The sequence below is a fragment of the Pinus tabuliformis genome, chromosome 3_1 (genome assembly GCF_031772625.1).
Source record: "Pinus tabuliformis cultivar Carrire ecotype Pingquan chromosome 3_1, CPIR1, whole genome shotgun sequence".
NCBI classification, from domain to species: domain Eukaryota; kingdom Viridiplantae; phylum Streptophyta; class Pinopsida; order Pinales; family Pinaceae; genus Pinus; species Pinus tabuliformis.
Genome location: NC_142301.1, coordinates 925,180,051 through 925,197,699, shown reverse-complemented (window position 1 = coordinate 925,197,699; position 17,649 = coordinate 925,180,051). Strand labels below are relative to the sequence as shown.

The 17,649-nt window shown below is 36.3% G+C and overlaps 1 protein-coding gene across 1 annotated transcript; it reads right to left on the bottom strand.

Annotated features, from left to right (window-relative positions):
• Window positions 1–14,091: 14,091 nt before the first annotated feature.
• LOC149190769 (universal stress protein A-like protein) lies at window positions 14,092–16,797 on the bottom strand. Its single transcript, XM_089413437.1, has 4 exons — window positions 16,578–16,797; window positions 16,357–16,433; window positions 14,489–14,607; window positions 14,092–14,316 (listed from the first exon to the last, which is right to left on the bottom strand). Exons 1-4 carry the CDS (start codon window positions 16,738–16,740, stop codon window positions 14,220–14,222), a joined length of 456 nt encoding a protein of 151 aa, XP_089269563.1. The 5' UTR covers window positions 16,741–16,797; the 3' UTR covers window positions 14,092–14,219.
• Window positions 16,798–17,649: the final 852 nt, after the last annotated feature.

Genomic DNA, 17,649 nt, shown 5'->3' with positions numbered 1-17,649 from the left:
TAAACGTATGCTCTCCATGTGAGAGCAATAATCCTTCGAGAACCCCTTTAACTGAAAGGAGGAGACTTCACCACATGACTCCTAAAATTCCTTAATGAATTGGTTCACTTTACAAATCTTAACTTTTTACCATCTAAACTATGGTTACTCTTAATGGACCTTCTTTAGGGAATTGACACTGCTATTTAATTTTTAAAGAGATAAAGGGACATAAATAATATGTATGTTATTTAAGTAATTTTAATCTTATAAATATAATATGCATCTCAAAATTATAATTTCTATTTATTTTTCTATTTAGGGGAAAAATATAATTGAATATCATTTTTTTGGTAAACAAAATATGATAATTAATATTTTATTAGAAGATGAAATGTTTTAATTATCTATTTAACACATATATTAATTTATATTAAAAATAATAAAAAGAAACATAATTTCATTATAATTTTCAAATATTTAAGAAATTTATCATAAATGTATATAATGAATTAATATAATTTAATATATTTCGAGTTAAAATGGATCCAAATGTTAAAAAAAAATATATATTTAAAAAATAATTTTATTTAATATATATATATATATATAATTAGATGTTTTTTTTTTAAATAAAAGATAATTGGAAAAAAAGATAAGATAGAAAGAATATTAATTATGTATATTTCAAAATTAGAAACATTTTGAGTACCTAAAAGTTTAACTTAGATTATTTATGGAGAATGGGTATTTGGCTAGAAAGAGACCATGCAATATTCGAAAGCACATCTTCCTTCTTCTTTCAGAGTGTGATCAACAATCTTGATAATATTTCTTCTTAGCAACCACATTCTCTTAGAGTTGCAACCAATAGTCTTGTTGTTCTTGCCTAAACCACCATATTCCTTTCATGTTCAGTCTGTCCTAATCAATACAAAGTTCTCCTGGGTTTTTTTTGATGGTGCATGTCAAGGATCCCCAAAAATGAGTGGCACAGGGGTATTCTCTTATTTAAAGAAGATCATTTCCTCACTTTTTCTACCACAATTGGTGAAGCCACAAACAACTATGCTGAACTCTTATCCTCTTTCTACTTCTCACTCTGCCATGGGATCAAAACATCTCTCAGATTCACATTTATGGTGACTCTCTTCTTGTTATCAATTGGATGAAAGGTTTGTTGTTCCATCTTTTTCAAGCAATTTATCTTTTGGCTTCTTCTTTCACCTCTATCTCCTTTGATCATGTTTATAGGAATCAAAATCAAACCTCATATGGCCTCTCCAACTTGAACTTGGACATGAATAGAGCAAGCTAGAAACTCAAAGAAACAAAATAGGTCCACCATGTTGGAAATCGGGAGGGTTTTTAACTTATTATAAGATTTCCATTACATATAATTACTTGTGAATGTGTCAACATTATTGTTATTATGTTATCTTTCTTCATTAAGCAATTACCATAAAAACATGAAGATCACAAAAGAAAATAGCACACAACATATAGGCTCCAAGCCCGGGCAAAAACCCTCCAAGGGGAAAACCCATAAAATAGAATAAAATCAAATGAGATATCCAAGGCCCATAGCCACATACATTTCGCCTCTACATGCCAAGCCAAAACTTCCTTGCAACAGATTCGTCAGCAAGAGGCCAAAACTAAGAGATTTATTAAAGCAAATCATCCAGAAACCCTAGCTCCAAGAAGAAGCCCTTGCTTTCATATTTTGTCCTTCCTTTTCTTCTCTATCTTCCCTGCGATATTTCAGGCCAAAAACATCCAAGTGTGTGTCTCCAAATGAGCTCCATCTACCCTCTATCTATATAGATTAGAGGGGGTGCGAATAGACGCGTCCATTGGGGCGGAGCCCACTTTCGACTTGACATGTAGGCCAACTTGGCATTTAGAAGGGGTTTTGTCCCAAAATTTACATTTGAAAATTTCTTTTTTTTCTTTATCTTTTACAATAGGTCCAAAATAAGACTTTGACTCTTTGACTCAAAAACCTAAAAGCACAAAGAACATACTTATCTATAAAATAATAATAATTTTCTTTTTCTTTTCTTTTGCCTTTTTACATAAAAATATATAATGGTACAAATTATGAAGACAAAAATCAATTACATTCTCCAAAACACCATACCTTACATCTTTTCTCCCCATAGACACATCTCTTTCATTCTCTGAACTAAAAGTTTTATGAATATTATAACACTATATATGATTTTTGGACAAACAATACATCATTTTTATACAATTACTGATATGTTTTCTTTTTGACTTGATGGGAGTTAATTTTTATATCCATACCTATTTAAGACATCTATTTTTTTACTTTTTTTACTCTAAAAAAGACTTAGCACTCCTTTATTGCATTACTATTTTACTCTTAAAAAAAAAAACTTAGCACTCCTTTATTGCACCTAGTTATATGATTTTATTACTACTATAAAATTATTGATTTTTTTTCTTGAAAATGGAGAAGAAGATTGTAACAACTAGCTAATCTAACATAATTTTTTTGTTAAAATACAATGCAACAAGGGGTCAATAATTATTGAATTAATTATGTAGTAACAACACTAGTACTACGATGTTATTTGTTTAATGTGCTACTCCTCCTCCTACTCAGTTCACTGTTCCTTTCTTTAAATTGACACTCGTAGCTTTAAAGTCAGCCAGCTTGGTTGGACGCATGTAAGCCCTTTGGAGGTTTGGTTTAGCTGCGGTTGGAATTTCGTACTAATTGAATGGTACCTTGAACCTCTGGGACTTTTCCCATGCACCTGTGCAGTGGACAGATGGGTGCCTCCTTCACCGTCGATCTCAGGGTGAACAATCCAACGGTTCTAGTGCAAAGTGGTGCTTGGCACCCGAGGTTCATTCTGACATTTGGCTGTGGCACTGATGGGGAGACTTTGCAACCCCGTCCGACTAGAGAACCCATCTGTAGGTTAACGTTTCCATCTTCACACAGAGCTGGGTTTTCTTACCTATTTCCATTTTCCTCTTTCTGTGAATAACCACAGGATTGTTGCTGGGCCTTTACTGCCCTGTCTGCTCATTCTAACTTAACCCTCAACCCTGCAGACCCTGCTACAACTCGTTTTCCCACAAGGATTTTGATGCGGTGTGGGGGGTTTCACTCAGTTTATTTCATTACTCTGGCTTCAGAGGTGAGGTCTTTTGTTTACTTAGGTTATTTTATCGTTGTCTCAGATTTAAGATTCTCCTCCAGCGCTTGCTAATACGTTTTGTTCTTGATGACAGGTAGCACTTGATGAGGGAAAACTCCAATCTTCGCCAAGGTTGGGTGTCGTGTGGCTTTGTGGGGGCTATGGCCATAGCCTTGACGTTGAAAAGGTAAGAGCAACCCTACCTCACCAGTTTCCTTATGCCAAGCTAGGTACTTTAGTACTCGCCGTTACTTCTATATGTGTAAGCAAGGTTATTCTACTATTTTAGGTGTTGAGAAGGTTCGCAGCGCGGAAAGCGGTGCATATTGATCTTTTTCGAGACCCTCCGTCTCTGCCTATTGCTGTTATCAAACAATAGTTCTGTTTTATTGTCAATTGTTTTCTGTAGGGTTAAATTTCTAAGACTCAGGAGGCACCTGATGTCGCCATATTCGATTTTGTGAGGGGTTTCTTACCCATTAACAATGTATGCATCTTGTCAAGTTTAAGGACTACATGTTTATGTTTTCACACAGTTTCGAACTGTGGACCTCCTACGAGGATTTTAAATCTCTTTGATGCTTAAAGACATTAGCCTGTGTAATGCAGAGGCCTCGCTCCACTTTCCATAATTTATATAATTATATTGTGAATTCTTTCTCAGTTACTCAATATTTTATATCAGTTCTGTGAATGCTCTCTCTGTTACTCAATATTTTATATCAGTTCTGCTAATGATTATGGTGACACAATTATGCCGTCATTATCGTTGTTTCCTTTTTAATAGATATAGTTTTTCATGCATTTGCAAAACCTTCGAATTTGTTTCCGGCTAATGCTCTGCTGGAACAACGTTCCCTTACGGAACAACCTGACTCCAGCTAATAACCTTCCCTAGAGGCTATTAGGGTAGAAATTAATTCCACACAGATGAACACCTAATCTCCTTTACAATGTTTTGGATGGTTAGCATTTCTGAGATAACCCATTATGCATGTTTACTTGATTGACCGGTTAGTAGAAACACCACGACCAATATTAACTAATTCACCCTTAGTCTGACACCGTTTCCACCTCATAACTGCTCACTTAACTGTCCCACAGGGACCGGTCAAAGGAGTAAATATGGGTGGGAACCCTGCCTTTAACCCCAATCGATACCAACATGCACTTATCAGTTTTCCTGCTGGCAGGCATTTCTAATTTTACAATGGTTTCACAGTGCCTCAATATTGTTTTATATATATGTATTTATATCTATGAACGAGGTGATGGCATGAAAGTTCAGCCGAAAATTTCGAAGGCCATATGCTACTATGTATTTTCACTTGCAACCTAAACATTTTCCACCAAACTTTAACTTCTGGTAATTATAAATTACTTAGCAGTTCTACTTTAGTTTCTCATTATTACGAACAGAATTGGATTTATACAGGTGCACACATGGACACAACCATTGATTATCACATTGAACCATCAAGTCAATAACCTTAAATAAAAAGTCACATCAAGTGATATGATTTAATTTAGACAACAACAAGAAATCTATTCTGTCATTGATTCATTACTCGCCCACTGTTCATTTCTTGTAGGCCTATATCTTTAAGAATCGAGTGCCATGACTTCCAACCTTACCAACTGTTAGAAACAATGACTTAAAACAACATAAATTTTACTTATCTACAATTCTTGAAATTGATTGGGTCAGTGTGTCCAGAATGAGACTGTTCCACCCTACCAATGGAACTGCCTATTACGTCTAGATTCCCCCCCAAGAAATCGTTTGGCATAGTTGGATATAACCAGCCTAGGTTACCCTTCCAAACCTCAAGACACTAGTCCAGTCTGGAATCTCAGAAATCCATCTGATTGGAATAATTTCCACTGGCCCCCAACCAGCTCTAGAAATTATTCTGCAGTTTTCATCTATCCTTCTTCTCAGGTGGTTCCCCCAACCCCCTCTTAGTCCCTCAAGAGCCCTTTTGTCTCCAAGACTTTTAGAAGAAAGAAACTGAATAATAACTTCTTCCAACTCTTTCCCCAAACTTATTTAGCTTATCATGAAATCATGATATCATCATTCTTTTCTGACTCTTTAGACCATTTTCTGAATTCCATAAAAGAAATTAATTCCTAATTAATATAACTGTCTGTTTCTTATTCTTTTCAAAATTATAACAGAAAAAAAAGTAAAACATTAACAACAGTAACTTTAGTTTTTACTCTCCTATCCGGGGGTGTTACATCTCCCCCCCTCAAGTGGAACACCGTCCACGGTGTTTAGTCTTCCAGTCACTCCTGGAATAGTCCGGGGTATGCCTCCTGCATAAAATCTTTATCCTCCCAAGTGGCTTCCTCCGGGCTAAAGTGCTTCCATTGCACTTTAACCTAGATGATAGCTCGCCTCCGCAACGTTACTTCTCTCTGATCGAGTATGCGCAGGGGATTTACTAGGAATTTTCCTTCCGGTTCGACCTATCATCAGCTAATTGTCACACATTTGGCACATCTGAATATATATACTGAAGATAAAAGAATTACTTTACATATATACATATCTTAATATTCTTTTACCTAAATATCTTGCCAATCTATGATGTGCCAAGGATCATATATATATTTCTTTAAAAGTGAAACATGAAATACATTATGCACCCGAATATGACTGGGTAATGCGAGTTGATACACAACCGGTCCTATCCTATCTAAGATTTGGAAGGGACCACAGAACCGAGGGGCCAATTTGGCACACTTTCCCCATCTGAGAGTACTCCTCTTGGGTTTGATTCTCACATAGACATGGTCTCCTACCTGAAATTCCTGGTAGGTCCTTTTCTTATCAGCATAAGCCTTTTTCCTGTCTTGTGCAGCCTTCAAGCTTTGCCAAACCTTCTTCATGGTTCTTTCCATTTCTTCTAACATATCTGGTCCTAGTATTAGTTTGTTCTTAGGATTATTCCAATTTGCAGGAATGGTACACCTCCTCCCATAAAGTACTTCAAAGGGACTCATCTTTAATGATTCATGATATCCATTATTGTAGGCAAACTCTACTAGGTGAAGATATTCCTCCCATTTCCCAGGTTGTTGCATGACATACATGCGCAACATGTCTTCTACCACTTGATTGACTCGTTCAGTCTGCCCATCAGTCTGAGGATGATAGGCAATACTGAAGTGAATTTGAGTGCCCAAACCGGAGAACAATGCTTTCCAAAAAGTAGAAGTGAACTTAACATCACAGTCAGAGATTATGACTCGAGGTATGCCATGCAGCCTAAAGATTTCCCTCATGAATATGTCGGCAATCTGAGTGGTTTGGTAGGTGGATTTGACAGGAACAAAATGAGCTACCTTGCTTAATTTTTCAACCACCACCATAATTGAATCATTCTGTCGTTTTGATCGAGGTAAGCCGGTTATGAAATCCAAAGTTATGGTGTCCCACTTCCACTCTAGAACAGGCAATGGATTCAACAACCCAGCAGGATGTTGATGCTCAGCTTTAACCTGCTGACACTCCAAACATTTGGCCAAGTACTCTGCAATGTCCTTCCTCATGCCAGGCCAGTAATAGCCTTTCTTAATTGCAAAAATATTTTTTGATAACCAGGGTGAGCCGCATACGGACTCCTATGGAATTCATCCAATATAAGTTGTTTCACTGATAACTGGTTAGGAACATATATCCTACCTCTAAACATCAACAGATTTTCAACATTAACACTATACTCACCAGATTTTCCAGTATGCTCTGCATCTCTAGCTTGTTGCCAGAGGTATTCATATTCTGGATCCTTCTGAATTGCTTCCTTGATTTGATCAAAAAAGTTAATTTCCACCTGACTAAATAAAATTTCATAAACGTGGTGCAATTTCTTGCTCAATGCATCTGCTACCCGGTTCTCCTTTCCCTTCAGGTGTTTGATTTCAAAGTCGAATTCACTTAAGAACACAGTCCATCTAGCTTGGCATGCGTTCAAGGTGGGTTGACTAAAGAAATTTGTTAAGCTGCTATGATCCGTCCTGAGCAAGAATCTCTTTCCCAGCAAGTAGTGACGCCACACCTTTAAGGCGTGCACGATAGTAGTTATTTCTAAGTCATAAGCAGAGTACTTTTGTTCATGCTCTTTTAACTTACGGGATTCGTAAGCAACCACTTTATCTTTTTGCATTAGAACTCCGCCCACACCTTCTTTACAAGCATCAGTACAAACTATAAAATCCTCTTCTGGGTCTGCAATTTTTAACACAGGTGCAGTGGTAAGAAATTGTTTCAGCTTTTCAAAACTCTCTTGGCAGTCCTTTGTCCATTTAAAATTTGTTCCTTTTTTCTGCAAGGAGGTGATTGGATATGCTACCTTGGAGAATCCTTTTATAAATTGTCTATAATATCCAGCAAGACCCATGAAAGAGTGTATATCCACCACATTCGTTGGAACATGCTAGTTCATGATAGTCTCGATTTTCTCTGGATCTACCGCTATACCAACGGAGGAAATTATATGCCCCAGGTACTGAATCTGGTCCTTGAAAAAGTCACATTTGCTGAACTTGGCGTAGAGCTGGTTTTCTCTTAGGGTCTGCAATACTATTCACAGATGTTCTTTATGCTCTTCTAAACTCTTGGAATACACCAAGATATCATCAATGAAAATGAGGACAAATTTATCTAAAAAGGGGTGAAAAATCCCATTCATCATACTCATAAATGTGGCTGGAGCGTTAGTGAGTCCGAAGGGTAGGACTACAAATTCGTAATGACTGTAACACATCCGAAATGTTGTTTTATATATATCCTCATCTTTAATACGGATTTGGTGATAGCCAGACTGTAAATCAATTTTTGAAAATACCACCGCACCCTTTACTTGGTCAAATAGATCGTCGATTCAGGGTAAGGGATACTTGTTCTTGATGGTTAATTTGTTCAGTTGTCTGTAATCTATGCATAACCGCATAGTGCCATCCTTTTTCTTCACAAATAAAACTGGAGCCCCCCAAGGGGACACACTGGGTCTAATGTAACCCTTGTCCAATAATTCTTGAAGCTGCATTTTTAACTCAGTTAACTCTGGAACACTCATTCTATAAGGAGCCTTGGAAACAGGAGCTGCTCCGGGGATTAATTCAATAGTAAAATCTAGGTTCCTTTTGGGTGGCAGCCCCAGAATGTCTTCTGGGAAGACATCCTTAAATTCTTGAACAATTGGTATGCTGTCCAAAATAGATAGTTTACCTTTAGAGTTAGTGTATCCTACCTAGATTGCGTAAATTTGGCAGCCTTTTCACATACTTTTCCCTAACTGATGAGCTGTAATGGGTCTTAATTTAACTTCTCTTTTAATACCCTGAATTTCTATTCTGCTGCCATTATCAGACAAGAAGTTAATGGTCTTGCCCTTACAGTCTACTAAAGTCCAATGCTGTTCTAACTAGTCCATACCTATCAACACATCATAGGATCCTAAGGGCAACACATTTAACTTGGTGTTAATTTGTTGTCCCACCAAATCAACTACACAGTCATCTATTTTTGCGTTGACTCTTCTCTTAGCTCCAATCGCTAACTGGACCAACCAAGGATTTTTAAACTTTATACTTGTTAAATGACATAAATCAATGATTCTCAGGCTAACATAACTTAGGCTTGCACCCGGATCTATCAAAATGGAAATAGGGTGGTTGGATATTTTACCTTCCAGCTCCACCATCGATGGTTGATATTTTGCCTGTCGATCCTCTAATGCCGCGTTAATCCTTGGTATGTTCCTTGCCAAATCGCCAACAGTAGAAGCTTCTTGAACATTTGTAACTAGTTCTGATCTCCCTCGATGGGGACAATTCTTGTAGTAATGGGGTTCTCCGCAACCCCAACATTACAAAGGAGGTTTAGGAATCTGATTAGTTTCCAACTTACTGGACGTTTCACTTTGTTTTACCTTACCTCTGCTGATTTTTGTTTACAGATACACCTGGTCCTTTCCAACCTGGGTACCTAGTACTGGCATTCTTCATGCCTTTGTTGGTTGGGAAATTTCTTTGCCCCTTCTTACCAGTCGAGTTTTTGGTACCCTCACCTTTCTGCTTCATCTGCTGATAGCAGATTCGAGCCTTTCTAACTACGTCATCCATCATTTTGGGGTTGTAAAATTCCAACTTCTCCTTCATATAGCTTGGTAAACTGCTGATGAAGCGCTGGACTTTAGCCTTCTCTTCCCGAATATATGGAACATATCTCAACAAGGAGGTAAACTTAGCTATGAATTCGTCCATAGATTGTTGTCCTAGTTTCAGGTCATGAAACTCTTTTGCCTTGTCATCATAAAATCACTCAGTTAGGTACTTATCCTTGAAATGCTTCTAGAAGTGCTCCCATGTAACTTCTTGCTCATCAATCTCCCTGACTGTTTTAATTTCTTCCCACCATAAGGTGGCCTTCCCCTGCAACTGATATATTGCTAATCTTGCCTTCAAATTATCATCGTATTCATATATTTGAAAGTATTTGTTCATGTTGATTAACCATGCCTCTACTGCTTCCTCAGCCTCTCTGTTATATATCAGTGGTTTAATCTTCTTAAATTCCCCTTGAAGCTCAGTTTTCTGTCTCTTAAATCCTTTTTTATCAGATACATTATCAGACTCTCCTTCGTGGCTAGTTCACCCTCCCTCTGACTCCGGACGTTCCTCTTGCTGTCTATGCGACTCAATCCTGTTTTCCTCATCCTGGCTGGGATTAGGATTTCTTTGATTCTGCCTATCAGACAGACTTTTCATAATCTTCTCCTGCTCCAATCGTAATCTTTCATTGTCTGCTCATAAATTTAGCATCTCAACCCGTAATTGTTGGACTGTCTCCAGTAATGCAGCATTGGTGTTCTGATGTGGTTCTCCCAGCTGTACCCACACCTCTGGGTTATGCCCAGTCGTCCCTTCGGAGGAGGCAAATCCGCTCCTCGTCGCATGATGTGTCAGCGTTCTTCCTCTGTGCAACACAATCACTTTTGTTATACTACGATTACCATTTAGGCCTCAGTGTGGAAACATGAAGGTTCTGATACCACTTGTAACAACTAACTAATCTAACATACTTTTTTTGTTAAAATAAAATGCAACAAGGGGTCAGTAATTATTGAATTATCAGCACTAGTACTATGATGTTATTTGTTTAATGCACTACTCCTCCTACTCGGTCCACCGTCCCTTTCTTTAGCTCGACACCCGTAGCTTTAAAGTCATCCCGCTTTGTTGGACGTGTGTAAGCCCTTTGGAGGTTTGGTTTAGCTGCGGTTCGAATTTCGTACTAATTGAATGGTACCTCGGACGTCCGAGACTTTTCTCATGCACCTGTGCAGTGGACATATGGGTGCCTCCTTCACCGTCGATCTCAGGGTGAACAATCCAACGGTTCTAGTGAAAAGTGGTGGTTTTTGGTGTAACCGCCTTGGCACCCGGGGTTCATTCCGTCATTTGGCTATGGCACTGATGGGGAGACTCTGCAACCCCATCCGGTTAGAGAGCCCATCTGTAGGTTAGTGTTTCCATCTTCACACAGAGCTGGGTTTGCTTACCTATTTCCGTTTTCCTATTTCTGCGAATAACCACAAGATTGCTATTGGGCCTTTACTACCCTGTCTACTCATTATAACTTAACCCTCAACCCTGCAGACTATGCTACAACTCGTTTTCCCACAAGGATTTTGATGCGGCGTGGGGGGTTTCTCTCAGTTTATTTCATTACTCCGGCTTCAGAGGTGAGGTCTTTTGTTTACTTAGGTTATTTTATCGTTGTCTCAGATTTAACATTCTCCTCCAGCGCTTGCTAATATGTTTTGTTCTCGATGACAGGTAGCACTTGACGTGGGAAAACTCCAATCCTCACCAAGGTTGGGTGCCGTGTGGCTTCGTGGGGGTTATGGTCGTAGCCCTGACGTTGAGAAGGTAAGAACAACCCTACCTCACTAGTTTCCTCGCCATTACTTCTATATGTGTAAACAAGGTTATTTTGCTATTTTAGGTGCCGAGAAGGTTTGCAACGCGACAAATGGTGCATACTGATCTTTTCCAAGACCCTCTGTCTCTGGCTTTTGCTGTTATCAAACAACAATTCTGTTTTATTATCAATTGTTTTCTGTAGGATTAAATTTCTAAGACTTTAGGAGGTACCTAATGTCGTCGTATTCGATTTTGTGAGGGGTTTCTTACCTGTTAACTATATATGCATCTTGTCAAGTTTAAGGACTACATGTTTATGTTTTCACACAGTTTCGAACTGTGGACTTGCTACTGTTAGAAAATTATATATTACAGAGCAATGAAACACATAAAATATTGCAGAAATATAAACACAAAAAACACATAAAACAAGAGAGACATAGATATACGTGGTTCACCCAATTTGGGCTACGTCCACGGAGAAACAACCAGTCCTTCTTTTTATATTATCTAGCAAATTGAAGAGATACAACCTACAACAGATCTGCTGTAATTCCCTCTTCGCTCTCACACAATCTCCTCTCTCTTTCTCACTTAGAATACAGATATACATAGACGCAATACAATTCCCTCATATATAGCGAGGGATTGCCTTCTAGGGAAAAAAACCCTAAATTAAACATAACTTTTACCGTCAAATCTCTGCCCAATGAACGACCTAGATTGACTACGAAATTACAACATTTTACAAGGTAATTTTACATCTATTTTTAGCTTCGGGGGTGCTTCCCCCAATCCCCCGCCAGGGGGGGATTCCCAAGGATCGCAGCCACCCCCCTGGACCCCCCTTGCAACGTACATTTTACAGGCAGTGTTGTCGCCACATTACGAACTGGGGTCCAATGTGGTGATACCTCTAAATAAACAAGATAATCAGGCTCCACACCCAACACCTACGGGGATTTTAAATCTCTTTGATGCTTAAAGACATTAGCCTGTGTAATACAGAGGCCTCGCTCTGCTTTCCATAATTTATATAATTATATTGTGAATTCTTTCTCGGTTACTCAATATTTTATATTAGTTCTGCAAATGCTCTCTTTGTTACTCAGTATTTTATATGAGTACTGCTAATGATTATGGTGACACAGTTATGCCGTCATTATCATTGTTTCCTTTTTAATATATATAGTTTTTCATGCATTTGCGGAACCTCCAAATTTATTTCTGGCTAATGCTCTACTGGAACAACGTTCCTTTACGGAACAACATGACTCCAGCTAATAACCTTCCCCAGAGGCTATTAAGGTAGAAATTAATTCCATGCATATGAACACTTAATCTCCTTTATAGTGTTTAGATGGTTAGCATTTCCAAGATAACACATTATGCCTGTTTATTTGATTGAAACACCATAGCCAATATTAACTTATTCACCCTTAATATGACACCGTTTCCACCTCAGAACTGCTCACTTAATTGTCCCACAGGGACCCGGTCAAAGGAGTAAATCTGGTTGGGAACCCTGCCTTTAACCCCAATCGATACCAACATGCACTTATCAATTTTCCTGCTGTCAGGCATTTGTAATTTTAAAAAGGTTTCACACTGCCTCAATATCGTTATATATATATGTATGTATATCTATGAACGAGGTGATGGCATGAAAGTTCAACGGACAATTTCGAAGGCCATACGCTAATGCATAATTTTAAAAAGGTTTCACAGTGCCTCAATATCGTTATATATATATGTATGTATATCTATGAACGAGGTGATGGCATGAAAGTTCAACGGACAATTTCGAAGGCCATACGCTAATGCATATTTTCGCTTGCAACCTAAACATTTGCCACCAAACTTTAACTTCGGGTAATTATAAATTACTTAGCAGTTCTACTTTAGTTTCTTATAATTTCGAAGGCCATACGCTAATGCATATTTTCGCTTGCAACCTAAACATTTGCCACCAAACTTTAACTTCGGGTAATTATAAATTACTTAGCAGTTCTACTTTAGTTTCTCATTATTACGGACATAATTGGATTTATACAGGTGCACACATGGACACAACCATTAATTATCACATTGAACCATCAAGTCAATAGCCTTAAATAAAAAGTCATATCAAGCAATATGATTTAATTTAGACAACAGTAAGAAATCTATTCTGTCATTGATTCATTACTCACCCACTGTTCATTTCTTGTAGGCCTATATCTTTAAGAATCGAGTGCCATGACTTCCAACCTTACCAACTGTTAGAAATAATGACTTAAAACAACATAAAATTTACTTATCTGCAATTCTTGAAACTGACTGGGTCAGTGTCTCGAGAATGCAACCGTTCCACCCTACCAACAGAACTGGCTATTACGTCCAGATTCCCCCCGAGCAATCGTTTGGCACAGTTGGATATAACCAGCCTAGGTTACCCTTCTAGACCTCAAGACACTAGTCCAGTCTGGAATCTCAGAAATCCATAATTTCCGCTGGCCCCCAACTAGCTCTGGAAATTATTTTGCAGTTTTCATATATCCTTCTTCTTCAGGTGGTTCCCCTTCTGGCAACGAACCCCCTCTTAGTCCCTCAGGAGCCCTTTTATCTCCAGGACTTTTAGAAGAAAAAAACTGAATAATAACTACTTCCAACTGTTTTCCAAACTTCTTTAGCTTATCATGAAATCATGATATCATCATTCTATTTTGACTCTAACCATTTTCCGAATTCCATAAAAGAAATTCATTACTAATTAATACGATCAATTATCTATGAAAATGATCACACACCACTTGGAGCGACATATACAGGGTTTGTAAATATAATGATTTACATCCTAATATTTTTTTTTAATATATTAACTTAACTCTTTTTCAAAAATTTATAATGGTATAAATTTTAGAAAGAAATAACAGGATTATAAACCATATATAAAACAAAATAATTTTTAATCATATTATTCATAAATTAGTAAAAGTAGCAACCTGTTAATCCAACTTGTACAGTAAAAAAAAATACAGAAAGCTGTCCGCTGGTCATTTAGAACACACAGCACACCAACGATACATCCACTGCTCAGAAATGAACTTCAGCGATGGCCATCTGAAGCCAGAATGGCCAGAATGATCATTCTTTAGGAGAACCACTGGGAAGCTTCTTCACAATCAAAACTGGGCACTGCGCATTACGCACACAATGATCACTTACGCTGCGAAAGAGCGTCCTGCAACATCAATATCACTGCAAATCAATCATCATGCAACATCAATATCACTGCAAATCAATCATCATGGCCATCAATATGACAACATGTTTATTTTGGTTCATCATGGCCATCAATATGACAAGTTGATTTTGGTTGTTTCATTAACAAGCAACCAAAATTACAGTCTCACCGTTTGAGAGCTCCGTGTCCATGGCTGCCGACAACTAGAAAATCTGCCCCGTGCCTTTTCACTGCTTCACAGAGCACATCTCTCGGATCTCCTTCAATCGACTCTGCTTCTGCTGTGATCTACCATGTTCATTAAAGATTGTTTTTTATTGCAAAGAAAACTTCTGAGTACTTTTTTATTTCTAGAATGTTACTTGGTATTGAATTTAATTTGATAACAGATTAGAATCTGATACAGTATAGTGAAATTAAATTCTAAAATATTATCAAATCTATATTTATGAAATTCTAAAATATTATCAAAATCTACCATCTAAATAAAAATAATCTAAATTTAATTAATAAAAATACTGGTAAAAACATCACAGGAAAACAACCAATTTATTAAAAAAAAAATCACTTAACTATTTAAACTAATTCACAAAGTAATCTGAATTAACTAATTCACCATGTAATCTAAATTTAATTGATAAAAATACTTTTAAAAACATCAAATGAAAACAGCCCGTTTATTAAAAAAAACAAAAACTAAATCACGCAACTATTCAAACTAATTCACAGAGTACTTTACTGAATAGTTATCAAATTCATTCAAATCACGGCAATTCTAAAATTTCTCAATTCTATTCTAATAGCTAATGGTTCGATGAAATTGCTCCGGTCCGGATTTGTTCATTCCTGGTCATGGATTTGTTCATTCCTGGTCATAGAATGGTCTAGTTCTTGGTTATTTTAGTTGATAAAATATCATCTTTTATTAATAAAAATGATTATAATAGCTTGTTTTTGATTTGTTTTCTCTTTAAATAAACATTTCTGTCACAAATTTATCATTCTACTTTCATTCAAAATTTAATACAAAATTCTACTTACATATCATATCCCTAAGATCTACCTATGATTCCACTTAGAAATCTATTAGTATAACCCCTTTGATTGTTTCTGTAGTATCTCTGTCATTGTCTCAATAAGAATCATTACAACTTCAAAATGCATATTATGAAAATGCTATGTTACAGTATCTCTATAGTTCCTTCATTTACTACAGAACCCTGTTGATATGCATAAAAGTGAATCATATCAGTTTCAACTGCAATATCCTTTTTTGACAACATGTCTGCAACCCCATGTACTCAGTTGATCGGTCAAAAAAATGAAAATAGAAATGATTGTGAAATTGGAAAACTTTTAATTTTTGGATTTTACTCTAGCCTTGAAGGGCTGAAGCCAGAAAACCAGAAAAGAGAGAATTTGTGAAAGTGGGTTACCACTGATTCTGTAAATATGTTTTTATTTTGAGGGATTTTATATAAATAAGTTTAAAATATTCTATGCATTTATCTATAAGTAAGAATTTTGAATAAATAAGTTTTGAACCATGTTAGATTTAAGTTTTGGAAAAAAAGGGAGGTCTTGAAGAGAAAAATAAGTGTTTTGTTGTTGTTGTTGGGTGAATTGTATCTGTAAAACTGTTATTAGAAATATCCAAAATTTAAAATGAATTAAGAAGAAAATGAATATAACGAATCATTGCTAGATCTTAGACTTTTGTGATCCATAATGATAATGAGATTGTCTTTTGGATTAATCACATCATGACGATTTGGTAGATGTTTCGAACCATCTAAAGATGAACCACATGAAATAGTTAGATGATTCGGAAAATAGACCAAATTTTCATGATGTGATTAATCAGAAGACAATCTCATTAAAACAAATCATTGTTAGAGAATATATATATATTATTGATTTTTTTTTCCAGAATTAAAATTTTTTCATCTAAATATTTTACCATATCCTATAGGATTCAAAATTTAAAATCAGCAAACCTAAAAAAGACTACTTGAACAGAGAGATCATGCAGATTACGTTTCTGCTATTGCAGATGGTGGTTGCCCGAGACAATATTTTACTTGTGATATCCTGCGTCTCGCTGTCTAACAGATCTGCACACACCTTTGTGAAATCAAACATAAAATGTTTTGACAGATCTGTTGCGCAGATCAACAGTATTGAAAAGTAAATTTTGAATAGTCGAATATTGTTATAATGATTGAAGGATGAATAATGGGATATAATTTAAGTGTTACCGGGTCCTCTGAGGCTGCTGGGCAAGGCGGCATGCAGGAGGAGGAGCCTCTTATCTATTCCGGAAGCCTCGTACAGCACAATTATGTTGTCCAGAGCCCATTCTAATGCATTCAAGCTCTGTTCACTGTCATCAACTGCTACTATAATGGTTTTCTTCTCCATATTTTCTTCAATAGATGATTACTTTTCTACCTTATGGATTCCAAATATTGGCTTGGAAAGCGCTATATATGGCTTCTCCGTTGAAAAGGGAGAAAATTGTGGATCTGGCTTCCAATGAATGAACCTGGAAGTCTGGGTTGCTTGGATTTAAGTTTCCAGGTAAGCAATTGCTAAAATTATTGTATTCTAAACTTACCTTTTACCAAGTCAATCTAATGTGTTGAGTTACTTACACCGCAAGTAAGCTTACCTTCGATTTAACTTATCAACTTTCCCAAATCAATCGAAGACTTGAAAGACAATATATCTTAGTAACTTGTTCGTTGAGATAAATATAATGTATGCGAATGATCTTCTAAAATTTATTTGTCTCAGGTAGTATATATATATATATGTTGGGTAGTGTGTTTATTTCATGAACATCTTTCAAATTATTTAAATGTATTTTGAAAGTATTTTCATGGCTTTGCTTACATCAATACTAATCACAAAATTTTGTTTATTTGATACTATTTTAAGGTGTTTTATAGCTTAAGTCATATTAATCTTATAAATTTAAATTATCATACTAATTTTATTTGATATTACTTTAAAATGTTCTCATTGTTTAGGTCTTGAAAGACAATATATCTTAGTAGGTTGGGTAGTGTGTTTATTTTCATGAACAGTTTTCAAATTATTTGAAGGTATTTTGAAAGTATTTTCATGGTTTTGGTTACATTAATACTAATCACAAAATTTTGTTTATTTGATACTATTTTAAGGTGTTTTATAGCTTAAGTCATATTAATCTTATAAATTTAAATTATCATACTAATTTTATTTGATATTACTTTAAAATGTTCTCATTGTTTAGGTCTTGAAAGACAATATATCTTAGTAGGTTGGGTAGTGTGTTTATTTTCATGA

Coding starts and splice junctions, on each gene's coding strand:
- LOC149190769 (XM_089413437.1), bottom strand. CDS start 16,740: ATGGAGAAGAAAACCATTATAGTAGCAGTTGATGACAGTGAACAGAGC. Junction 16,434..16,577: donor CAGCAGCCTCAGAGGACCCG/GTAACACTTAAA, acceptor AGGTGTGTGCAG/ATCTGTTAGACAGCGAGACG. Junction 14,317..14,488: donor GGACACGGAGCTCTCAAACG/GTGAGACTGTAA, acceptor TTGATGTTGCAG/GACGCTCTTTCGCAGCGTAA.